The sequence below is a fragment of the Choloepus didactylus genome, chromosome 4, assembly GCF_015220235.1.
Source record: "Choloepus didactylus isolate mChoDid1 chromosome 4, mChoDid1.pri, whole genome shotgun sequence".
NCBI lineage: Eukaryota > Metazoa > Chordata > Mammalia > Pilosa > Megalonychidae > Choloepus > Choloepus didactylus.
Window position 1 is genome coordinate 107545860 of NC_051310.1, and position 26693 is coordinate 107572552.

Below are 26693 nucleotides of genomic sequence, written 5' to 3' on the forward strand. Positions count from 1 at the left end.
TTGTTTGGTTGTTTTGCTTTCTATATGACCCACATGTTCTATGTTTCTTTTCCTCTTTGCCTTCTTTCTCCTCCCTTACTGGGAGAGTGTACATACTCTGGGAGTTTGGGAATGATATATTCTTTTACTCTTTGGTTACCAAAGAAATTATAACATGTACTCTTAACTCACTAACACCTAAACTTAATCAATATATTTGCCTCTATCCTAGACAAGTACCTAGAACACTTTATCTACATTTACCCCTTCCCTATATAACTACAATACAGTACAACAACTATATATATATAGTTGTAGTGTATTGTAATTCTACATATTTTATACTTCACAAAATATTATGATTGCTTTGTTCAATCAATTTTTATTTAGCTTTATCCCACATATTCAATACTTTACTTTCTGTTTAATTCTTTTTGCATCTCAGATCTTGTATCTGGGATCACTTTCCTTCTTTAGAACTTATTTTAGTGTATGAATATTGAGGACTTTCTTACATTTTGTTTTTATTACTTTGTTTTAAAATGTCTTTATTTCACCTGCATTCTTAAAAGATATGTTTGCTGTATATTGAATTCTAGGTTGGCAATTAATTTCTTTCAGTACATTCAACTTATCACTCCTTATCATTTCTTCTCGTTTCTATTGTTGTTATGAAGTCAAATGTTGAACTGCAGTCCCTTGAAAATAACTTCTCTTTTTCCTGGCTGGTTTACATTTTTTTTCAGTTTATCATTTGGTATCCTATAGTTTCACTGTGACTAGATGTGAACTTCTTTTTACTTTTCCTTATTTGGGATTATTGGGCTTATTTAGTATGTGAATTGGTGCATCTCATCAATTCTGAAAAATTCTTTGCCATCATCTCTTTAAATGTTTTCCTCCATCCCATGCTCTCTGCTGTGTCGTTTTGAAACTCCAATTAAATATATGTCAAACCTTCTAACTCACTCCATCCTCCCAATTTAACTGCTTTTCCAAATGTTCATTCTTCTTTTCTCTTTGTGCTACATTCTAGCAAACTGTATCTTCCAGTTTGCTGATTCAACTGCCTAATCTGTTTTTAAACCTCTCCATTAAGTTTTGTTTATTGTATTTTTCATTCATAGAACTTTCCTTTGGTTCTTTCAGATCTACTAGATCACTTTTTAAAATTTCCCATTCTCTCCAGGTATTTTCAAGATTTTATATCATGATACTAAGCAAAGTCATTTTATAATCTATGAATGATAATGCCATTATGTAAAGTATTTGTGAGTCCATTTCTGTGGTCTATTTTTTTCCCTGCTGGTTCTTACACATGGTGCCTTATTTCCTTGTATGCTTGGGTTATTTATTTATTTTTTTCATTATGTACTGGTTATTGTCCTTAAAAGTTATCCTTGGAGACAATTTGAGACAGGATATTTAAGCTTTGATATTATTTCAAACTAGCCAGGTGTTATGAATTCAGGCTGTAAATTCAAATAAGGAATGGGTTTTGGTTATAACTTTTTAGGGACAATTTTCCCCCTGTTCTGCTGACACCAAGGTAACTTTTCTTGAAAAATCCTGAGAATGGGGAGAAGGGGTATGTTTATTTTTGACACAACCTTACCCTGATGCTCTTGTGTTTCCAGTTTAATCTTGGGAATTCTCTATTTATATTCACCATTTCAGATAGGCCTGGGCTTTGATTTCTATTCTTCCCACTGCTTATGGCTGGAAAAACCAAAATTTAACTTCTCCTGGAATACCTACATGGTAAACACAGCCTCTGTGCTCATCTTACTTCTCAGTGTTCTCATTTTGTCATAGATCTTGCTTGGCATGTACATTGTGTTGTATCTCGTCAGCTCTTCGATACTTTTTATGGGGAAGTTATTTTATTTTATCCAGTATTTTTAGATGCTTTTAACACAAGGGATGGCCAAAATAATGTAACCTACCATTACCAGAAACAGAAGTCCAATACCTTTTCATTGAAAAGTTTCAAATTGTATGGATATATACAGAGCAAAACTTGAAAACCACTTTTTTTTTTTTTTTTTTTTTTTTTACCTCTACCACCACTCCTAACATCCATACCTTTCCAGGCATGTACACTTTCAATTTCTATGTCTCTATATTTACATTTATCCACCTTTACTTTGTTGTATTTTTAATAATAACATGGGGTCACAGTATAAATACTGTTTTGTACCTTATTTTATTCAATTAACAATCTGACTTTGATCCAAATTTCATTGTAGAACAGGAAACCTATCCCAATATTTTTCCTTTTTTTTAAAACAGTCATATGCACTACAATCATATCCACTAATGTGGATAGCATCATATAGATACTATATCCATAATGCAGAACTATAATAATTTATTTAGATTTCTCTACCAATGGGCATTTACCTATTTTCCAAATTTGGGCTACTATAAACAATAAAGCAATGGTAGCCTTGTATACAAATCTTTTGTGCACATATCCAAGTACTTCAATAGTATCTATTCTTAATACTAGAACTGCTGGGTTCAAAAATATGCATGCTTTAAATTTTGATAGATATTGCCAAGTTACCTTTTCCCCTAAATCCTCATCAAGGTATATTTCTATCAATAGTGTATGGTCCTGAATACTAACAAATTATTGATATTATGGGTTTTTAAATTTTATGTCAATCTAATTGGCAAAAAATGATATTATTTCATTTAATTTACATTTTTCTGATCTTTAATTTGGCATCTGTAGTTCTTCTTATTAATATGCTTTGCCTTGTTTTTCTATCATGTTAGCTGTCTTTTTCTTACTAAATTTGTAGGAGTACTTTAAAATGTATTAAACATGTTGCAAATATATTCTCCCTGTCAGCTCATTCCTTTGACTTTGTTTATGATGCTTAAATTGTACAGAACTTTCATATTTTTGTGAGCCAAAAGTTTTCAAACCTTATAAAAGTTTAATAGAATAGTTTTATAAACTTGGGATGATGAATGCCTTCCTAAGCAATATGCAAAATTCAGCTTGTTTAGTTTGCTATGAAATCACATTGGGATAGTCAATTTGGAATTTAGTAAATTTGTGATTTAATTTTAATAAATTGACATCCTTAAAGTAATTCTTGGAAATTATTAATATTGTATATCTTTCCATTTTTAAGACTTCTTTTTATTCCTAATTTCATTGTTTATTTCATAGTTACTTTTTGTCAGGTGCATTCTCTGGTATTTTATAGTTTATAATTGCCTCTATAAATGGAATACATTTTCTAGTATAATTTCAATCATTTATTATTGGCATAGGAAATGTTAGCATTTTTGTATGCTTATCTAATACCCTGCCTCCTTTTTGTGTATTTCTGATTAGGTATAAAAGTTTAATAGTAATAGAACTAATTAGAATATGCAAATTCATAGAGTCAGAAACTAGAATACAGGTGTTCTAGTTTGCTAATGCTGCGGAATGCAAAACACCAGAGATGGATTGGCTTTTATAAAAAGGGGGTTTATATGGCTACACAGTTACAATCTTAAGGCCATAAAGTGTCCAAGGTAACACATCAGTAATCGGGTACCTTCACTGGAGGATGGCCAATGGCGTCCAGAAAACCTCTGTTAGCTGGGAAGGCACGTGGCTGGCATCTGCTCCAAAGTTCTGGTTTTAAAATAGCTTTCTCCCAGGACGTTCCTCTCTAGCAAGCTTGCTCCTCTTCAAAACGTCACTCACAGCTGCACTGAGTTCCTTCCCTTTGAATCAGCTCATTTATATGGCTCCACTGATCAAGTCCCACCCTGAATGGGTGGGGCCATGCCTCCATGGGACTATCTCATCAGAGTCATCACCCACAGCTGGGTGGGGCACATTCCAAGCAAATCTAATCAGCACCAAAACGTCTGCCTCACAAGACTACATCAAAGATAATGGCATTTGGGGGACACAATACATTCAAACTGGCAAAACAGGTTACCAGGGGCTGGGGAGGGTTAAGGATTAGGGCATTAATGCTTAATTGGTACAGGGCTTCTGTTTAGAGTGATGAAAATATTTTGGTAGTGGATGGTGGTAACAGTTGCACAGCACTGTAAATATAATTGACATTGCTGTATCATATATTTGAAAGTGGTTAAAATGGGGAAGTTTAGGTAAATTTCTATATATGTTACCAGAGCAAAAATGAAAAAAAAAAAAAAAGAAAAAAACCACCACAGAACTGTACAACACAAACTGAACCCTAATGGACTACTGTTAATTTTGTTTCATTAATTATAGCAAAAGTACCACACTAATGCAAAGAATCAATAATAGGGGAAAATGTGTATGTGGTGGGGGGAGAGGGTATTTGGGAACTCTGTACTTTCTGCATGATTTTTCTGTAAACCCTAACGCTTCTCTAAGAATAAAAAGGAATAATTGCTATAATAAAACAAAAAGGCTTAATACTTGAGCTCTCGGATTTTCTCGGTAAACCATCTTTATAAAAGAGTCAAAGTTTGATTTTATCAGTCAACTGTTCTTTTTAAAATTTCTAGTTTCTTTAAAAAGTTGTTGTTATCGTTATACATTTATTTCTTCCATTTACTTTTGTTTTACTTTGGTGTTTTTCTAGCTTTTTGAATTGAAAGCCTCATTCATTACTCTCTAATCTTTCTTGTTTTTGAATAAATATACCAAAGATAAATAATTTCCTCTCAGTACAGTGTTGGCCATGTTTCAGGTTTTGATATACAGTGTTCTAGTTGTCAAATTCATTTTTATGTGGATTGTTATTTCAGTTTTAATGTCCTCCTTAGCCCCAAAAGACGAAAAATCCTTTTTAAAAAAAGTAATGAAAAAACAACAGAAAGTAGAACAAAATTCAAAAGGCAAATTCAAGCAGCACGTACAGACATACAATGAAAATTAAGCTTCTACCCATTCTGTAACACTAGCATCTTAGTTCAACTCCTAGAGGCAATCATTAGAAAAAAAATCAAATTATATTAATCAGAGTAATCAAAATTTAATCAAACATCTCTCTGAAATACACGCACCATTTATCACAAATTGCAACATAATATACAATTGTTCTATACCTTGTATTTTTATTTTCAAAGACATCTTAAAGACTTTCATATCAGTACATATAATTATTTTTAGAGCTGCAAGGAATTGGTTCTCTATTGATGGATATGTAGTGAATTTTCAGATTTTTGTTATTATAAACACTGGCTATATCGAAAATCCTTCTGCATATATATTTGCACTCATGTAAAAAGCTTTACCTGTAGAATAAATTCCTTTTTTCCTAAGTCAAATGGTATACACATTTAAAACTTGTTAGGCATTGCCAAATTGCTGCAAGAAGAGTTGCACTGAATTCCATTATCAACGATAGTATATGAGAATCCTTTTTACCATGCTATATATCATCGAATTTTTCATTTTTCCCCACAAAATCATCTCATTGTTCTAAAAGTTGCATGTTTATAACTTTGAGTGAGGTTGAACATTCTCTAAGTTCAGAAGTCCCTTGCATTTTGTTTTCTGGGAACTTACTCTTCTTTGTTTGCTTTTCCAATTCCAGGTGATTAAGTTTTTTACTACCCTGAACTCATTATTTTCTAATTTTATTATAATATGATTAGGGAATGTGATCTGCATGATCATAATTTTTGAAATATATGGAGATTTTCTTTGACTTCAATAAATGCTCAAATTTTATAGACATGTCATTGATATTTGAAGAGAATATGCATTGTTTTATTTCTTCTGAATTGGGAATAAAATTATAAATACATTTTATTTGATAAGGTGTGTTAATTCGAATCCTCAATATTCTTTTTTATTTGATCTTCATTAATTTGATCTACTGATTTCTGAGAGAAGTATATTAATATCTACCAAATATTGTCAATGTATATTTGTATTTGCTTGCTACATTTAGAAGCTGTGAACTTGGTTATGCTAAGCTTCAAACTATTATCTTTTTTGGGTAGAAGTATACTTTTTAGTGTCATGAATTTGATTTTCATTGATATTCCCACATTTTTGTTATTGTTATTGGCATTTGCACATCATATATTCTGCATCTCTCTATATATTGCATTTTTAGGGCTCTCAAAAACAACATGCAACAATTTTTAACCCAATTTGAGAAATATCTATTATTAGGATAATTTCATACATTCATATTTATTTTCATAACTGACATGTTTGTTTTTCTTTTTTCTTCTCGTCCTGGTTTTTGAACAGTTTTTCTTTTTCCTTTTAAGGGTTTAGATATTACACATCTGATTTCTGTTTTCTAATGGTAGTCCTTAAAATTTTTTTTTATTATTTTTTATTTTATTTTGAAATAAATTCACAGTTATGGGGACAGTTGCAAAAACAATACTAACCCCATACAAAGAATTCCATCATACCATGACCCCCCTCCCCCGATAGCTCAATTCACCAACCTTAACATGCCGTCACATGGCTATTTCTTTCCCTCCCTATCTATCATTCATCATCTATCGTTGTCTTCTGAACATATGAGAGCTAGCTGCACACATCCTTGAACGTACACTATAATTCATGTATACACTTCCCGTGAACAAGAACATTCTTTTATGCAATCCCATTAAGCGCAGCTAAGAAGTACAAAAGATTCAACAGTGATACAAAGCTTACATTCTATATTTCCTTTACCTATCTCTCAACTGTGTTCCTTTGAACCACCTGTCCTCTATCCTCCAATTCCATCCAAGTTCATCCTTGGCATTCAATCACCTTCTATTTAGACTTTTCTTTTTTTTTTTTTAGTTGTGGAAACATATATACAGCCTAAATCTTCCCATTCCACTCCCTCCCTAGCCTTCCATTAGTGGGATTAATCACCTTTAGAATGTTGTAATACTCTTTCCCACCATCCATTACTAGAAATTTCCCTTCACCTCAAACAGCAACTCCACCCTCATTTCTTAACTCCCCATTGCCCCTTCCCCCATTTCTCTTAACCCAAACTCTACATTTCATCTCTATGGTTATATTCTCTGATAATTTCTTTGTGTTTGCTGTGGAGGTTAAAATTAACCTCTTAAATCCATATCAATCTTGTTTTTCTTTGATACCACCTTCACTTCAATGGGACACATAAACTATGTTCCTATACTCCTCCATTTCCCTACCTTTATATAGTTGTCTAAAATCACATATTTTACACTGAGTTCAAAACCACTGATTTGTCATTAGAGTTTGTGTAATTTATATCATGTAGGAAGTAAATAGTGGAGTTACAGTTCAAAAATTATTGACTTTTATTTGTATTCCACTGTGGTTGGAGAATGTGCTTTGAGTATATTCAAATTTTTTTTTTTTTTTTAATTTCTTGAGGCTTGTTTTATGTCCTAGCTTATGGTCCCTTCTGGAGAAAGATCTGTGATCACTAGAGAAAAATGAGTGTCCTGGTGCTTTGGGATGTAAGGTACTATATATTTCTGTTAAAATTCTCTATATCTCTTACTCCTTTCTGTTGTTTCTCTGTTGGTAGGGCTTCCTTTAGAATCTGAAGTAGGGCAGGTCTTTTATTGGCAAAGTCTCTCAGGATTTGTTTGTGAAAAATTTAAGCTCTCCCTTGAATTTGAAGGAAAGTTTTGCTGGATAAAGTATTCTGGGTTGGAAATTTTTCTCTCTCAGGATTTTAAATATGTCATGCCACTGCCTTCTCACCTCCATGGTGGCTGCTGAGTAGTCACTACTTAGTCTTATGTTGTTTCCTTTGCATGTGGTGAATTGCTTTTCTCTTGCTGCTTTCAAAACTTGCTCTTTCTCTTCAGTATTTGAGAGTCTGATCAGAATATATCTCAGAGTGGGTTTATTTGGATTTATTCTATTTGGAGTTCGCTGGGCATTTATGCTTTGTGTATTTATATTGTGTAGAAGGTTGGGGAAGTTTTCCCCAACAATTTCTTTGAATACTCTTTCTAGACCTTTACCCTTCTCTTCCCCTTCTGGGACACCAATGAGTCTTAGGTTTGGACGTTTTATTTTATCTATCGTTTACCTGAGATCCATTTCAATTTTTTCGTTTTTTTCTCCATTCTTTCTTTTGTTCTTTCATTTTCTGTTCTGTGGACTTCTAGGACATTGAGATGTTGTTCAGCTTCCTCTAGTCTTGTATTGTGAATATCCAGAGTCTTTTTAATTTGGCCAACAGTTTCTTTTATTTCCATAAGATCGTCTATTTTTTTATTTACTCTTGTAATGTCTTCTTTACGCTCTTCTAGGGTCTTCTTTATGTAGCTTATATCCTGGGCCATGGTCTTCTTGATGTCCTTTAAATCCTTTGCCATGTTTTCGTTCCTAGATTGCATGTCTTTGATTAATTCTGCGAGGAACTTTGTTTCTTCTGATAACTTGATTTGTGTGTTTGGAGTTGGATTCTCCATATTGTCTGGTTTTATCATATGCACTGAGATTTTCTGTTGTTTTTGGCCTCTTGGCATTTGCTCCACTCAACAGGGTTCTTCCATTTTGTAATAAATAAATAAATAAATAAATAAATAAATAAATAAAACCCTATCTAATTTTTCAGAAACACTGTTTGGTGACGTACACTTTCTCTAACTAACCAGCAGATGGCATCTGTGAGTCACCTATACCTCTCAAGTCAGTTCTCCACCTTGTCCCCACGGTATGTGGGGAAATGATTCTTGTGTGGTCCAGCTGGAGAACTCAGCCTGGGTGTGTTGCTGGAGCTGTCCTCCCTGAATGTGGGGCACTTGTATGGATGGCCAAGGAGGAAGGACAGCCTCAATATTCAAATCCCCCAGTTCCCGGAGATTTAAGGCTGCCGCAAGAGTCCAAGCCTTCATTCCATTTCAACCCCAGCCCCTTTCCACAAACAACTAGACTTGGCATAGTGTCCCTGGGATCTCCAAGCGGGTCGCCCCGCCCACCCGCGAGCCTCCAGGACCTCTGGGGGGAATGCCATGCTACGTCATCAGTGCGCGCCGTCTCTCAAGGGAAGCCCCGGGCTGCCGGGCCAAGCTGGCTTGCTTTCAGCCTGATGCAAAAATGGCCGAACAGGGTGTCTCCACATCCCCCTCTTTGCACAGTTTCTCCTTCCCAGCTCCGGGACAACTGGCGGGGCTCTGGGCTGTGGGCACGGCCCCAGGCAGTTTATCCAGCCCTCCCGGGAGCGAGTGCTAGCCGCGGGGTTTCATTCGGCTTCTGGCACTTCCCTCCGTTCCCCAGCCCAGGGATATCTGCAGCGGGCTATCTTCCAGGCCAGACGCCAAGAGGCTGGCCCAGCCCCCTCCTGCTGTGTTTTACTGTGTGATTCCCACAATTGCACCTGCAGCCGCTCCTGGGTTTTTCCCTTTTATTTATTTTTTTATTAAAAGAGCCCGTCGGTCTCCAGATGCCAAACCCTGGCTTCCCCAGATCGCTGCGCGGCTGCAGGACTTCCAGCCAGCTTACTCACTCGTTTCAGAATGCAGACTCCCAGTTTCACCAAGCATACAGCCCCTGGGAACTAGCAGATCCCATCCAGCTGGCACATCACTGTAACCAGTATTCTGGGTAGCTCTCTGGTCCTTATCTAGTGTTTTCCACGGAGGTGTTCCTTAGCCCTGTCTCACCTAGCCTCCATCCTGGTTTCTCTGGCCCTTAAAATTTTAACACATGGTTAAGCATGTACTTTTCCATCAATTTCTATTAATTAGTACCTATATTATCTCCTCTAAAAAAGGAAAGAAACTTAGCAAACATTAACTTCCATTTTCTTATTCACAGTTCCCTTGACCTCCCATGTAAGGATTTTCCAGGATTTAGAATTTCAGGTTAGTAAATTTTATTTTTTTTTACATTATGCATTAATACTAATTTTAGACAAACATAATTTTTACTGATTTCTTTACATACCAACATTTCTTGAATTAAATGTCTTCCTTCTTATATTCACTGTTCATTTTGTAGGAGTAACTTTTTTAAGTTTTTTTTTTTTTTCCTAGAGTAGTTCTGTGGGTTCTAGATGCAATTTAGATTCCACAATCAGATACAGTTGGGCAAGACTTGAATTTAGAATTATGTTAAGTGGGGAGGTACAGACAGTAGACAAGATACCCATTTGTGTAAATTACAGCAGGGAAACATGACTCTTGACCCAAGTTCTGAGGCATGGGGTGGGGAATCTGCTGATCCTCAAGGTAGTTACTGTGGCATGATCCTGGAGCTAGCAGTTGGGAGAACAATTTTCTGACTTCCCAGCTCTCTGACTCTAGCAAAGGTGGCAGTTTTCTTAGATGGCTGGGTCTGTGATATCATTCAGGGAGTTATCTCTGGATTCTGGTCTAGAAACTGTTTCCCACCAATCCTTCCAATGATTTTGTAGATATCTAACTCCTTATAGCAACCTCTTGCTGCTTACTTTAGCCAGAGTAAATTCTTTTACCTATAACTGAATCATGATGGATACACCATCCTTGACTTTTCTTTCTCCATCCATTCCCACAGCCTGTGAGTCAATGTGTTCTGCCAGGGACACCTTCTAAGCAATTTTCAAAGTCTCCTCTTCTCCATTCTCACTGGCTTACTTCAGGCCCTCATAAACTCTCATCTAGACTATGGGCTAGCTTCTTGACTGGTCTCTCCATTCCTATTTCTGTTCAAATGGCAGCCTTTTGGGAACATAAATCTAATTGCATCATTGCTGTGCTTAATTATAAGGCATAGGATTTTATTTTTGTTTTGCATGGATTGCAAGGCTCTTCCAAATCAGATCACAACCCATCTTTCTAGCTTCAATTCCTATATTTATTCAGAATCACTCTGTGTTCCAGTTACTCTGTACTAGCTACAATTCTTTGTGCCTTTGCAGATCTCCCCCTCCCCAACATTTCAACTGAAAAACTCCTAATTCATTCCCAAAGAACTAGATAAAATGTTACTTCCCATGTGAAGCATTCCCTGACATTCTCCCAAAATAAGGTTAGTCGATCCTTTTCTCCCAAAGCCGTCTCTTATAGCACCTGAAACATTATAAAATAATCTCTTACACATAAGCCAAATAAGAATAAGGATTTTCTCATGTTCATTTTTGTTTACTCAACATTTTGAATAGTGCCAGTCACAAAACAAATCTGGGATAAACAAATGGCATGGTTAAGAAGTGTGTGGATTTAATTTTTTTTTTTCTAGTGTGAAAGTAATTCTGGAAAAACCACAGAAATTCAAAGTTACCTGGCATCACCCAGAATTGAAATCAGACGGTACTGGGGTAACTCGGAAGATGCTACATGGGCTAGGATTCCAAAGAGCCGTTCAGCCATTATCATATCATTTGGTGTCACCTGAGGAGATATAATAGAGGGGTCAAAATGACACTGGCTCTTAGCTTGATACAACCCACAGAATTCCAAAGATTAAATCTTTTCTTTGAGTCTAGGAAAGTACATGACCCTGGGCTGCAAGAAGTTTGCATTGATAACTCTTTCTTCCCTGAGCTTAATCAAAATTAAGGTGTACTAATGTGGGTCATGGTGATGAATAATGATTGGGGGGTGTGATGAGTTAGCTCTGACTTAGAAGTTGGGTTTACTGAATATTATGCTTGAGGCACCTTAAATTCCCAATGAATTTTTTCAGAAATCCTATGGTTTCTTGGAGTAGAATGATTTAAGGGAGAAAAAATTCCAAAGTGCAATTGATAGATTTATTTTAATAATGTCTCAAAAGGTAATCCAAGGTGATGTTTATACTTTGCTCCTATAAGGATAATTTTGTCCCTTCCTGAGAGCTGGAACTCTCATTGGATTAGCAAGGACTCCTGTTTATCTGGAGTTCTTATGTTTAATTTGTCAGCCTTTCTCCCCCAAAGATTAACTTGTCATGGGTACACCCTATGAGACATTGTTCCTATGTTAACTGAGAAAGTACTAAAAGCTAAAGGCAGGACTTGGATTAATATCTGGGCATATTTTCTTTAACATAAAATTGGGCTGCTTGCATTTTAAATACTGTTGGTTTGTCTACATAGTTCAGTGGTTCCCAGCTGGTGGTTATTTTGCCTCCTAGGGGACATTTCGCAATGTCTGGAGACTTTTTGACTGGTGAAGGGGTGCTGATGGCATCTAGTAGAAGTCAGGGATGCTGTTGAACAACCTGCAGTGCACAAGACAGCGACCCAGAACTAAGAATTATCTGGCCCAAAATGTCAATAGAGAAATCCTGGTATAATAAAATTTTAGATCTTTTAAAAATAAATTCTTAACACTAGCTGTAATATACTCTACACACATTTTACTGGAAAATGAACCTATAATTCAACCAAACATCTTACACACATGAACCAGGACAAACTGACTCTTTCCCTTCCCTTCCCTGGAGATGCTTCTCCTTCAATCCTTCCTTTAGCTAAAACTAGGCTGTTTTGGTCCAATATGGTCACCTAGCGGTCAGTGCAGGCCACTACTCTATCTTTTCTTTTTGATGTTCATAATTCAGTTTAATATTAATTCAAGCAATACCATTCTTTCTTATACAAACAGAAGGAGAAATGTAGCATAATATCATTATATTATACATTATCAAGGATGAGATAAGCAGAGATATATTTTAGGTCTTTTAATAACATGTCAAATATCGCTGGCACTGCACTTTCAGAAATTTAAATCAGAATAAATTATATTGATTCTTTAAGATTCTTCTTTACTTTATAAAATTACACTGCACTATTCTTTCATGTTTCAAGGCTTATAGAATGGGGTACTCCTCTTGTAATGATCTATGTCTGTGTAAATACACTAGGGTTAATTGGGGCAATAGTTTGGCCATTAATGAAGGAGAATCACTTACCCATAGGAAAAATAATTATTCTACTTTCAGTCTAGGCTTACCTTGGAAACCACTGGGACTAATTACTAGGGACTCACAACCTCTCTGGGGAAGTATCTAGAGATTACAACCAAACCAAATCTCTTGAGAACTAGCTGGAGAAATTAATAGTCATCTGAAGTTTCCAGATTTGCCTCACATCTTCAATAGATGGCTGATACTGTGCTCATAGGCTGACCATGGTTGATGTAAATTTCTACAAGGCTCCCAGTGAATGGCCTAGAGATCTCCAAGCTTCTAATAGTGTGCTGGATTTCTGGAGTCCTTGGCCAGAGATACCTGCAGTGTGTCAGCAACAGGGAAATAGAGCTGCTCTTACCACTGTGCCAGCAAAGTTGATTGCATTCACCTTAAAATAAGGAGGTCTTCTGAATTTCAAGAGAGATCACAATAATACTAAAAACACATTAAAGTTTTTTTTTTTAATGTGGAGGATTACTGAAATTCAGTAAAGACAAAAGCATAGTTTTTCTCTTTTCTTCCAAAATAATATTTAAAGAGAGCAAGGTCTTTGAGTAGCTGGAGGATTACTCTTATGACAAGCTTAGTAAAATCAATCAGAAAAATAAATTTTCAGTAAAAATTTTCCAGCTATTCAACTACTCCAGGCCTGAGTTATCCAATGCAGCTATGCCACAGGTAACTGTCATAAATTATTAACTAAGAAGAGCAGATGTTTACTTATGCTTGTTTCATTTTGTTTTCCTTGTTCTCTCATTTTCACTTTCTCTTCTTTTACCATTCTTCTTGGCTTATTTCTCCTTCTCATCACTTCTTTTATTACCACTCTTCTTTCCCTGTGCATATTATCTTTTTCGCCCCATTTTATCCTTCTTGTCCTTTACCAGGACCCTTATTTGTTGACATCTGAGTATTACTTCCCCATCCCCTCTTGCATACCTGGCAGTCTGCAAAGTACTTTGAAAAATACGAAGATCACATTACCTAAAGAAGAGTTCTTTTCTTTTTCTTTTAACTGTTACCCCACCAACAATCTACTTCTCTGACTGCTTACAAAAACAGTAAGAGTATTCACTTTTCACCATGACCTGGTTACTATTTTATTTTCAAGATTTGTTTAAATTTATTTAGAAGCTTTTGGATAAATAAATTTTATTTTTTTTTTAACATTTTTGAATGTTAATTAAAAAAAAAAAACAAACCCATAATATTTCTCAAAAGCTTTATCATGGTTCCTTAAATTCCTAACCATTTTTATGACTCTTTCCCCTAAAATGGAACATTTTATCAGGCAGTTCACTTAATATTTGGCTTACCTCTGTTCCATTTATTTTCTGCATACTAAAATGGCTCAGCCGAAATAGTACATAATATTTCCAGAGCGTAAAATTGACAACTGGATTTCCTTGAGGATCAACTGTCAACTGGTCAATGCGACGGAGTTGTGCTAATGCATTAAACTGCTGCAGCATTACAAGATTTGTTTCCTTGAATTTAAGGTGCTGCAATAATAAGACACAAAAAAAGAACTAAATATTGAATTTAATCGTTTTAAAATATTAACATTACAGTTTCATTTCATTGATCATTCTCCAAGGAAATCTGTAAACATTAGGTTTAGCTAACATGTTTTCAATTAGATTAAATCAACAGAATGTACTAAAATATAACTTTAATTTATCCAATCCATCATTGATGGATTCCATCAATCTATCCAATATTGAATTTATGGTGTGATCCCTTCTGCAAAGAATATCCCTTCACTTATTAACAAACTAAAATTCTTAAAAATTATATAAATATTCAATAAATTGGGTTCTTGCTTTACATTGACATCAAATCTATAAAGGAAAGACCCAAAATAAAACTTTCAGAGGCTTATAAATTCAGGGCTCACAATGTTCCTGGGAAGAACAAGCTTGTAGTTATTATCTGTAATTTGCCAACTACTAGGTTAAAGAGGACTAAGCGACAAAAGAAAGATTATTATGATAGGATAAGGTAGGGAAATCACTAGACTAAGAGAAAAACATAACTATAGCAAAAACAAGAAAGAACTCATTATGGAAATTATAGTTTCTGTAAATTCAACTTAATAAATAAAGCAGTAACACCATAATGGGAAAAGGCTAATTTCTCCAAGTAATTTTAAGAAACTACTAAAATCATTTCAAATGTGTCAGAGGATTACAGTAAATTATATAATAAATGCACATGTGCCATTAATACCACATACAATAAATAGTACACATAACAGGGTTATGTGAGGTCCTACTGAATGCTTTATAAGGTAGAAATACATAATTTGAATAAAATTTTATTAGTCATTCTACTCCATAAAGAATCATTGTTTATAGTGATAATTCCCAATATTAAAAGAAAATTGCAAAGCCACTTATGAGTACTAACTTAAAAACCAGCTCTAGAAAATCAACACAAAAGCTTAACCTCCTTGCCAGGTAGAAATTGCATAAATAAAAGTTAAAACAGGTCTTTGGCCTGAACACACAAGTCATGGCTAAGAGTAAATCAAGTAGACAACAAAAAGGAAAAGTTTACCAGAGAATTAGGAAACTTAATCTTCAATTTGGGCAGCACTTGGACAATTTCATCAAATTCTATGAAAGTGAAGGAGACTGTTGTGACCATTCCTGTTGTTTGAACACTCCAATTCCGATCCAGAGATTCAAGTGCTCCTGAGCCATATAGGGAAAGTGTATCCCCATCTACTTCTACAAGGTGGGTGTCTGTGACAGATAAACCTTGTAAAGAATTGGTGAGTCCTGAGTCCAGAGACCTGGAAAACCAAAAGTACAACATGAAAGTGTTATCATGCAAAGTAAACAGAACATAAAGACCTCTTGGATAAGCTCTTTGAGATTTTATATTAATTTTTTCCCTTCAATAATTCAACCCAGAACACCAAAGACTAATTTTCAATAGACTATTTGGAAGTCCAGAATTCTGCTAATCAAATATTTTAATTTGAAGAGTTACATCATGAACAACAACAAAATACCACCTTTAAACCTAAATTCTTTATATCAATGAACGATAATTATAGTCTATTTAGTTTTAAAACAATTCATTTAATATATCATGGATATCTTTTCATGTCAATACAAAAAGATTTCTTGATCTATAAAGTATTCATTCCTCTGGCTGAAAAAAAAGCATTTGATAAAATCAAATTTCTATAATAAGAACAATATATGCTTATAAAACATTTGGGACAATATATAATAACTGTTAATAATAGTTTATCTCTCAGAGGCTAGATTAAGGGGAGAACTCTGACTTTCCATTTCTGAAAACTTCAGTGGTTTTTGAAATTTTAAAGGTATATATTATGGTTATAATGAGTAAAACCAATGAAGATTTCCTCTCCATTTTGAAATAAAAAATGAAAAAACAATTAACTATTCATTCTATATGACACACACACACACACACACACACACACACACACCCCAAATCACTTCACATACTCTACTGAGTCTGGTAATTGTTATTATTTCCATGGTAGGAGCCATATTTTTTTGTAAAACACAGCCTAAATGATAACAGGAGAATAAAAGAAATAGCTCAATCCAACTCAAATTTTCTGCTTGGAAATACACATAACTATTTTTTACCCAATCTCAAAAATTAAACAATGTTTGGCTTTGCTCTATGTGTTTTCATTCTGGGATTTATATACATATATATAAACAAAATATATATATATATACAGATTTTTATTGAGATTGTTCACATACCATAAAACTATCCAAAGATCCAAAGTGTACAATCAATTGCCCCATGGTACCATCATACAGCTGTGCATCCATCAACACAATTAATTTTTTTTTCAATTTTTAGAACATTTTCATTACTCCAGAAAAGAAATAAAGACAAAAAAAAGGAAACTTAGATCCCTCCCATGCCCCTAGCCATGCCCCCATCCATTACTGATTCATAGTTTTGGTATAGTACATTTGTTACCATTGATGAAAGAACGTTAAAATACTACTAACTCTAGTAGATACTTTGCAATAGGTATACACTTTTTCCCTATTATGTCCCTCTATTATCAACTTCTAGTTATACTGGCATACACCTGATCTAGTTTGTGAGAGAGATTTCCAATATTTGTACAGCTAATCACAGACATTATCCACCATAAGAGTCACTGCTTTATACATTCCCATCTTCTAACCTCCAACTTTCCTTCTGGTGACATACATGACGCTGAGCTTACCATTTCCACCACCTTCACACACCCTTCAGCACTGCTAGTCATTCTCACAACATGCTACCATCACCCCTGTCAATTTCCAAACATTTAAGTTCACCCTAGTTGAACATTCTGCTCATAATAAGCAACCGCTCCCCATTCTTTAGCCTCATTCTATATCCTGGAAACTTACATCACATGTCCATGAGTTAACATATTTTTTTTTATCTTCATTTTATTGAGATATATTCACATACCACGCAGTCATACAAAACAAATCGTACATTCGATTGTTCACAGTACCATTACATAGTTGTACATTCATCACCTAAAACAATCCCTGACACCTTCATTAGCACACACACAAAAATAACAAGAATAATAATTAGAGTGAAAAAGAGCAACTGAAGTAAAAAAGAACACTGGGTACCTTTGTCTGTTTGTTTCCTTCCCCTATTTTTCTACTCATCCATCCATAAACTAGACAAAGTGGAGTGTGGTCCTTATGGCTTTCCCAATCCCATTGTCACCCCTCATAAGCTACATTTTTATACAACTGTCTTTGAGATTCATGGGTTCTGGGTTGTAGTTTGATAGTTTCAGGTATCCACCACCAGCTACACCAATTCTTTAGAACCTAAAAAGGGTTGTCTAAAGTGTGCGTAAGAGTGCCCACCAGAGTGACCTCTCGGCTCCTTTTGGAAACTCTCTGCTACTGAAGCTTATTTCATTTCCTTTCACGGCCCCCTTTTGGTCAAGAAGATGTTCTCCGTCCCACGATGCCAGGTCTACATTCCTCCCCGAGAGTCATATTCCACGTTGCCAGGGAGATTCACTCCCCTGGGTGTCTGATCCCACGTAGGGGGGAGGGCAGTGATTTCACCTTTCAAGTTGGCTTAGCCAGAAAGAGAGGGTCACATCTGAGCAACAAAGAGGCATTCGGGAGGAGGCTCTTAGGCACAACCATAGGGAGGCCTAGCCTCTCCTTTGCAGCAACAGTCTTCCCAAGGGTAAAACCTACGGTAGAGGGCTCAACCCATCAAACCACCAGTCCCCTATGTCTGTGGTCATGTTAGCAACCATCGAGGTGGGGTAGGCAAATACTCCTGCATTCTCCACAGGCTCCTCAAGGGGGCACTACATATTTTTTTCCTTGTTTTTCTTTTTTTTTTTTTTTAACTTTTCCTTCTTTTTTAAATCAACTGTATGAAAAAAAAGTTAAAAAGAAAACAAACATACAATAAAAGAACATTTCAAAGAGACCATAACAAGGGAGTAAGAAAAAGACAACTAACCTAAGACAACTGCTTAACTTCCAACATGTTCCTACTTTACCCCAAGAAAGTTACCTAATATAGCAACATTTCTGTGAACTTGTTCCTACTATATCCATTAGAAATTAACAGACCATAGTCATTCCTGGGGATCCCCAGAACGTTAAATAGCTTATCTGTTCTTCTTGGATTATTGTTCCCCCTTCCTTAATTGTTCTCTATTGCTAGTTCCCCTACATTCTACATTATAAACAATTTGTTTTACATTTTTCAAAGTTCACATTAGTGGTAGCATATAATACTTCTCTTTTTGTGCCTGGCTTATTTCGCTCAGCATTATGTCTTCAAGGTTCATCCATGTTGTCATCTGTTTCACGAGATCGTTCCTTCTTACTGCTGCATAGTATTCCATCGTGTGTATATACCACATTTTATTTATCCACTCATCTGTTGAAGGACATTTGGGTTGTTTCCATCTCTTGGCAATTGTGAATAATGCTGCTATGAACATTGGCGTGCAGATATCTGTTCGTGTCACTGCTTTCCGATCTTCCGGGTATATACCGAGAAGTGCAATCGCTGGATCGAATGGTAACTCTACATCTAGTTTTCTAAGGAACTGCCAGACTGAGTTCCGGAGTGGCTGAACCATTATACAGTCCCACCAACAATGAATAAGAGTTCCAATTTCTCCACATCCCCTCCAGCATTTGTAGTTTCCTGTTTGTTTAATGGCAGCCATTCTAATCAGTGTTAGATGGTATCTCATTGTGGTCTTAATTTGCATCTCTCTAATAGCTAGTGAAGCTGAACATTTTTTCATGTGTTTCTTGGCCATTTGTATTTCCTCTTCAGAGAAGTGTCTTTTCATATCTTTTGCCCATTTTATAATTGGGCTGTCTGAACTATCGGCCTTGAGTTGCAGGATTTCTTTATATATGCAAGATATCAGTCTTTTGTCAAATACATGGTTTCCAAAAATTTTTTCCCATTCAGTTGGCTGCCTCTTTACCTTTTTGAGAAATTCCTTTGAGGTGCAGAAACTTCTAAGCTTGAGGAGTTTCCATTTATCTATTTTTTCCTTTGTTGCTTGTGCTTTGGGTGTAAAGTCTAGGAAGTGGCCGCCTAATACAAGGTCTTGAAGATGTTTTCCTACATTATCTTCTAGGAGTTTTATGGTACTTTCTTTTATATTGAGATCTTTCATCCATTTTGAGTTAATTTTTGTGTAGGGGGTGAGGTAGGGGTCCTCTTTCATTCTTTCTATATGTCTATCTTTGTGCCAGTACCATGCTGTTTTGACAACTGTGGCTTTATAATAAGCTTCAAAGTCAGGGAGTGTAAGTCCTCCCACTTCGTTTTTCTTTTTTAGAGTGTCTTTAGCAATTCGAGGCATCTTCCCTTTCCAAATAAATTTGATCACTAGCTTTTCCAAGTCTGCAAAGTAGGTTGTTGGAATTTTGATTGGGATTGCATTGAATCTGTAGATCAGTTTGGGTAGAATTGACATCTTAATGACATTTAGTCTTCCTATCCATGAACATGGAATATTTTTCCATCTTTTAAGGTCCCCTTGTATTTCTTTTAGTAGAGTTATGTAGTTTTCTTTGTATAGGTCTTTTACATCTTTGGTTAAGTTTATTCCTAGGTACTTGATTTTTTTAGTTGCTATTGAAAATGGTATCTTTTTCTTGAGTGTCTCTTCAGTTTGTTCATTTCTAGCATATAGAAACGTTACTGACTTATGTGCATTAATCTTGCATCCCGCTAGTTTGCTAAATTTGTTTATTAGCTCTAGTAGCTGTATTGTCGATTTCTCAGGGTTTTCTAGATATAAGATCATATCATCTGCAAACAATGACAGTTTTACTTCTTCTTTTCCAATTTGGATGCCTTTTATTTCTTTGTCTTGCCGGATTGCCCTGGCTAGCACTTCCAGCACAATGTTGAATAACAGTGGTGACAGCGGGCATCCTTGTCTTTTTCCTGATCTTAGAGGGAAGGCTTTCAGTCTCTCACCATTGAGTACTATGCTGGCTGTGGGTTTTTCATATATGCTCTTTATCATGTTGAGGAAGTTTCCTTCAATTCCTACCTTTTGAAGTGTTTTTATCAAAAACGGATGTTGGATTTTGTCAAATGCTTTTTCAGCATCTATTGAGATGATCAATTGATTTTTCCCTTTCGAGTTTTTAATGTGTTGTAATACATTGATTGATTTTCGTATGTTGAACCATCCTTGCATGCCTGGAATGAACCCCACTTGGTCATGGTGTATGATTTTTTTAATGTGTCTTTGGATTCTATTTGCAAGTATTTTGTTGAGGATTTTTGCATCTATATTCATTGGGGAGATTGGCCGATAGTTTTCCTTTTTTGTAGCATTTTTGCCTGGTTTTGGTATTAGATTGATGTTAGCTTCATAAAATGAGTTAGGTAGTGTTCCATTTTCTTCAATGTTTTGAAAGAGTTTGAGTAAGATTGGTGTCAGTTCTTTCTGGAAAGTTTGGTAGAATTCCCCTGTGAAGCCATCTGGCCCTGGGCATTTATTTGTGGGAAGATATTTTGATGACTGATTGGATCTCTTTGCTTGTGATGGGTTGGTTGAGGTCTTCTATTTCTTCTCTGGTCAGTCTAGGTTGTTCATATGTTTCCAGGAGATTGTCCATTTCTTCTACATTATCCAGTTTGTTGCCATACAGTTGTTCATAATATCCTCTTATAATTTTTTTAATTTCTTCAGGATCTGCAGTTATGTCACCTTTTTCATTCATTATTTTGTTTATATGAGTCTTCTCTCTTTTTGATTTTGTCAGTCTAGCTAGAGGCTTGTCAATCTTGCTGATCTTCTCAAAGAACCAACTTTTGATGATATTTATCTTCTTTAGTTTTTTTGTTCTCTATGTCATTTATTTCTGCTTTAATCCTTGTTATTTCTTTACTTCTACTTGGTTTAGGATTGGTTTGCTGTTCATTTTCTAGCTTCTTCAGTTGATCCATTAGTTCTTTGATTTTGGCTCTTTCTTCCTTTTTAATATATGCGTTTAGTGCTATAAATTTCCCCCTTAGCACTGCTTTTGCTGCATCCCATAGGTTTTGGTATGTTGTGTTCTCATTTTGATTTGTCTCTATATATTTAGCAATTTCTCTTGCTATTTCTTCGTTAACCCACTGATTGTTTAGGAGTGTGTTGTTTAACCTCCAGGTATTTGTGAATTTTCTAAGTCTCTGATGGTTATTGACTTCTAATTGTATTCCATTGTGGTCAGAGAATGTGCTTTGAATAATTTCAACCTTTTTAAATTTATTGAGGCTTGTTTTATGTCCCAGCATATGATCTATTCTGGAGAAAGTTCCATGAGCACTAGAAAAGTATGTGTATCCTTGTGAGTTGGGATGTAATGTCCTGTATATGTCTGTTAAATCTAATTCATTGATCAGATTGTTTACGTTTTCAATTTCCTTATTGGTCTTCTGTCTGTTTGATCTATCTATAGGAGAGAGTGATGTGTTGAAGGCTCCCACAATTATTGTGGAAACATCAATTGCTTCCTTTAGTTTTGCCAGTGTTTCTCTCATGTATTTTGTGGCACCTTGATTGGGTGCATAGACATTTACGATTGTTATTTCTTCTTGTTGAATTGCCCCTTTTATTAGTATGTAGTGGCCTTCCTTGTCTCTCAAAACATCCCTGCATTTAAAGTCTATTTTATCTGAGATTAATATTGCTACACCTGCTTTCTTTTGGCTGTAGCTTGCATGAAATATTTTTTTCCATCCTTTCACTTTCAGTTTCTTTGTGTCCCTGTGTCTAAGATGAGTCTCTTGTATGCAACATATTGATGGTTCATTGTTTTTGATCCATTCTGCGAATCTATATCTTTTAATTGGGGAGTTTAATCCATTTACATTCAACGTTATAACTGTGAAGGCATTTCCTGAATCAGCCATCTTATCCTTTGGTTTATGTTTGTCATATTTTTCCCCTCTCCCTATTAATATCCTTTATTGTACCCATACCAAATCTCTTTAGTACTGAACCTTTCTCCAAGTCTCTCTGTCCTTTGTTTCTCTGTTTGTAGGGCTCCCTTTAGTATCTCCAGTAGGGCAGGTCTCTTGTTAGCAAATTCTCTCAGCATTTGTTTGTCTGTGAAAAATTTAAGCTCTCCCTCAAATTTGAAGGAGAGCTTTGCCGGATAAAGTATTCTTGGCTGGAAATTTTTCTCACTCAGAATTTTAAATATATCATGCCACTGCCTTCTCGCCTTCATGGTGGATGCTGAGTAGTCACTACTTAGTCTTATGCTGTTTCCTTTGTATGTGGTGAATTGCTTTTCTCTTGCTGCTTTCAGAACTTGCTCCTTCTCTTCTGTGTTTGACAGTGTGATCAGTTATGTCTTGGAGTGGGTTTACTTGGATTTATTCTATTTGGAGTTCGCTGAGCATTTATTTATGATTTGTGTATTTATGTTGTTTAGAAGATTTGGGAAGTTTTCCCCAACAATTTCTTTGAATACTCTTCCTAGACCTTTACCCTTTTCTTCCCCTTCTGGGACACCAATGAGTCTTATATTCGGACGTTTCATATCATCTATCATATCCCTGAGGTCCATTTCGATGTTTTCAATTTTTTTCCCCATTCTTTCTTTTATGCTTTCGTTTTCCATTCTGTCATCTTCCAGGTCACTGATTCGTTGTTCAACTTCCTCTAGTCTTGTACTATGAGTGTCTAGAATCTTTTTAATTTGGTCAACAGTTTCTTTAATTTCCATAAGATAATCCATTTTTTTTATTTAGTCTTGCAATGTCTTCTTTATGCTCTTCTAGGGTCTTCTTAATATTCTTTGTATCCCGTACTATGGTCTCATTGTTCATCTTTAGTTCTTTGAGTAGCTGCTCTAGGTGCTGTTTCTCTTCTGGTCTTTTGATTTGGGTGCTTGGGCTTGGGTTATCCATATCGTCTGGTTTTTTCATATGCTTTATAATTTTCTGTTGTTTTTGGCCTCTTGGCATTTGCTGAACTTGATAGGGTTCTTTTAGGATTTGTAGACCAATTGAAGTCCTTACCTCTAATTTATCAGATCTACAGCTTCGTGGAGTACACTTTCTCTAACTAACCAGCAGGTGGCGTCCACGAGCCACCTGTTCTCCACAAGCCAGTTCTCCCCTGCTTAGCCTTTGTGGTGAGTGGGGCAGTGAGTCTTGTGGGGTCCAATTGGTGTACCAAGCTTGCATGTGTAGTTGGTGTTGCCCGCCCTGTATATGGGGCGTGTTTCTGGGCAGTCAGGGAAGGGGGTTGGCTCTAACAATCAAATCTCCCTGTTGATCCTGGAGTTTTAAAGCTGCTGCAATAGTCTAATCCTTCAGTTCAGTCCTGCCACAGTTTGTCTCTGCCACTGACCCACAAGTCCTTGGTATTGGCATATGGCTCCTGAGACTTGCAAGTGGGCCCCTCTTCCAGGCTGTGCACCCCGGGTCCTCTGTTGAGGGATGACTGTGCTATGTCACAGGTGAGTGCCGTCCCCCCAGGGCAGTTCTGGGCTGCTGGGCTGTGTAGGGAGGCTCCCAGTCTGCTCAAATGATGGCTGAATGGGGCTTTGTTAATTCACACTGCTCCACCTTCCCACCTCTGGGACAATCAGCTGAGGCTGCAGGGAATGCTAATGTCCAAGCTCAGTTTTGTGGTGTGTGCCTGTTATTTGAAGCGCTTCCGTCACACTGGGTTGTCTGGGGCAGCTCTGGGCTATGGGGCTGGCGATGGGCAGGAGTGTTTCCTGTCCACCAGGATGATGGCTGTGAGCGGACACCCCCCTTTTCTTGGGAAGTTGTGGTGTTTAGTGAATTTTCTCAGCCACTGGATTATTGTCTTTTGTCTCAGAGCTCTCTTAGTTCTGCTCTTGTCTTGACCTTCCCAAATTGCAAGTCTTTGAAGCTTTCCGTATTGGGCTTCTTAGAGTAATTGTTTTAGAAAAAGAAAAAAGGATTAAAAAAAAAGGGCCCTCCTCAGAGATCTAATGGGTTATTGAAATGCTAAGAGACAAAGCAATTAGGGCCATTAAGGAAAGGTCCACAGGGCAGAGAGATCAGCTTTTCTTCGGGATTTGCATATGAGCCTCAGGGCCTGAGCTCTGCCCTTCCCCTTTCTATGTTCACCAGAACTCCAAAATCCTCCGCTTTTATTTTGGAGTTTTTCATGTTGTTTTTTTCTATGCCTGTCTCCTCTCTGCTGGGCTGGCTGCTCTCAGATTCTCTGGTGTCTGGTCTCAGTCTATGGTTGGAGTTTGGATCAGTAGAATGAGTTTCTGATAATGGCTGCCACTGCAGTTCTCCCTACTCCTTCCCGGAGCTGACAGCCCCTCCTCCCACGGGACTGAGCCTGGCAGGGAGGAGTGTGGGTCCCCTAGCCACAAAAACTTACAGATTTCGCTGATCTCAGCAGTTCCACGTTTTCATGAGTGTTGTATGAAGTATGTTGAAAGTCAGATTGCTCTGTGGTGTCCAGTCCACGCAGTTCCTGGCTTTCTACCTACTTTCCGGGAGGAGTAACTAAAACATACAGCTCACCAGTCCGCCATCTTGCCCCGCTTCCCCCAGCATTCGAGTTTACATATTATAATTAGTTGATATCAGTGAGACCCTGCAATATTTGCCTTCATGTGTCGTCTTATTTTACTCAATATAGTGCCCTCAAGCTTTCTTCATCAACCCATTTCTCCTAAGATGGTTCTGCTCACACACCAAACATTCCATCCCAAGCAAACAACCACTGGTTCCCTGCATAGCCATGCATCCATGCATTCAGCACTATTGCCACCATCCATACAACGGTATCTCCATTCCCACCCCCAAAGATGGAGGAGGAGCAAAGGAAAGCAGAGGCAAAAGAAAAAGAAAAGAGAGAGAAAAACAAAGAGAGAAATATGAAACTTGATAGCTAGAAAGTGACAAAAGGAAAGACAGCATTAACCCAAAGCAGAATAAAGAGTCAGACAACATGACCAGTGCCAGGAGTCCCACACACCTCCCTCACTCCCCACAACCTCACATGCATTCAGCTTTGGCATATTGTCTTTGTTATATTAAAGGAAGCATAATACAATGTTTCTGTTAATTATAGTCTCTAGTTTGCATTGATTGCATCCTACCTCACTTCAAACCTTGCAATGTTGACATTCATCTGCTCCACCTCATGCAAAAACACACCTGCACCTTTTACCACAATCGTTAAGCGTCCTAGGTTTCCCTGAGTTACACAGTCCCAGTCTTTATCCTTCGTCTTTTGTTCTGGTGTCCCACATGGTCCCAGCCTTCCTCTTTCAACCATTTTCACAGTCATCTTTGTTTAGTGTACTTACATTGCTGTGCTACTATCTTCCAAAATTGTTTTCCAAACCTCTCACTCCTGTCTGTTCCTTTCCGTCTGCAGTGCTTCCTTTAGAGTTTCCTGTAGAGCAGGTATCTTGTTCACAAACTCTGTCATTGTCCGTTTGTCAGAGAGTATTTTAAGCTCTCCCTCATATTTGAAGGACAGTTTTGCCAGACATAGGATTTTTGGTTGGTGGTTTTTCTCTTTCAGTATCTAAAGTATATCACCCCACTTCCTTCTTGCCTCTGTGGTTTCTATTGAGAAATCCACATATAGTCTTATCAAGCTTCCTTTGTATGTGATGGGTCGCTTTTCTCTTGCTGCTTTCAGGATTCTCTCTTTATCTTTGACATTTGATAATCTGATTATTAAGTGTCTTGGTGAAGGCCTATTCAGATCCATTCTGTTTGGGGTTTGCTGTGCTTCTTGGATCCGTAATTTTTTGTCTTTCATAAGAGATGGGAAATTTTCATTGATATTTCCTTTATTACTTGCTTCTGCCCCTTTTCCTTTCTCTTCTCCTTCTGGGACACCAATGACATGTGCATTCTTGCTTTTCGTTTTGTCCTTAAGTCCCCAGAGACGTTGCTTGTATTTTTCCATTCTTTTCTCTATCTGTTCTTTTGTGTGTAGGCTTTCAGGTGCCTTGTTCTCCAGTTTCTGAGTGTTTTCTTCTGCCTCTTGAGATCTTCTGTTGTATGTTTCATTGTGTCTTTCATCTCTTGTGTTCTGCCTTTCATTTCTCTAGATTCTGCCAGTTGGTTTTTTGAACTTTCAACTTCTAGCTTACGTATGCCCAGTGTTTTCATTATATGGTTCATCTCTTTCGCCATATCTTCCCTAAACTTTTTGAATTAACTTAGTGTTAGTTGTTTAAATTCCTGTATCTCAGTTGAAGTGCAAGTTTGTTCCTTTTACTGAGTCATAACTTCATTTTTCTTAGTGTAGGTTGTAGTTTTCTGTTGTCTAGGCATGGTTTCCTTGGTTACCCCAATCAGGTTTTCCCAGATCAAAATGGGATCCGGTCCCAGAAGGAAGAACTATTCAGCATCT

The 26693-nt window shown here is 36.7% G+C and overlaps 1 protein-coding gene across 2 annotated transcripts in view; it reads right to left on the minus strand.

Annotated features, from left to right (window-relative positions):
- LRRC49 (leucine rich repeat containing 49) overlaps window positions 1-26693 on the minus strand; it is a 256724-nt gene that overhangs the window by 49493 nt on the left and 180538 nt on the right. For both annotated transcript variants that reach the window (XM_037833528.1, XM_037833529.1), the window contains exons 12-14: window positions 15344-15581; window positions 14101-14286; window positions 11171-11280 (exon numbers count right to left, since the gene is read on the minus strand). In XM_037833528.1, coding sequence (XP_037689456.1) covers window positions 11171-11280; window positions 14101-14286; window positions 15344-15581 — 534 coding nt within the window. The remainder of the gene's footprint in view (window positions 1-11170; window positions 11281-14100; window positions 14287-15343; window positions 15582-26693) is intronic.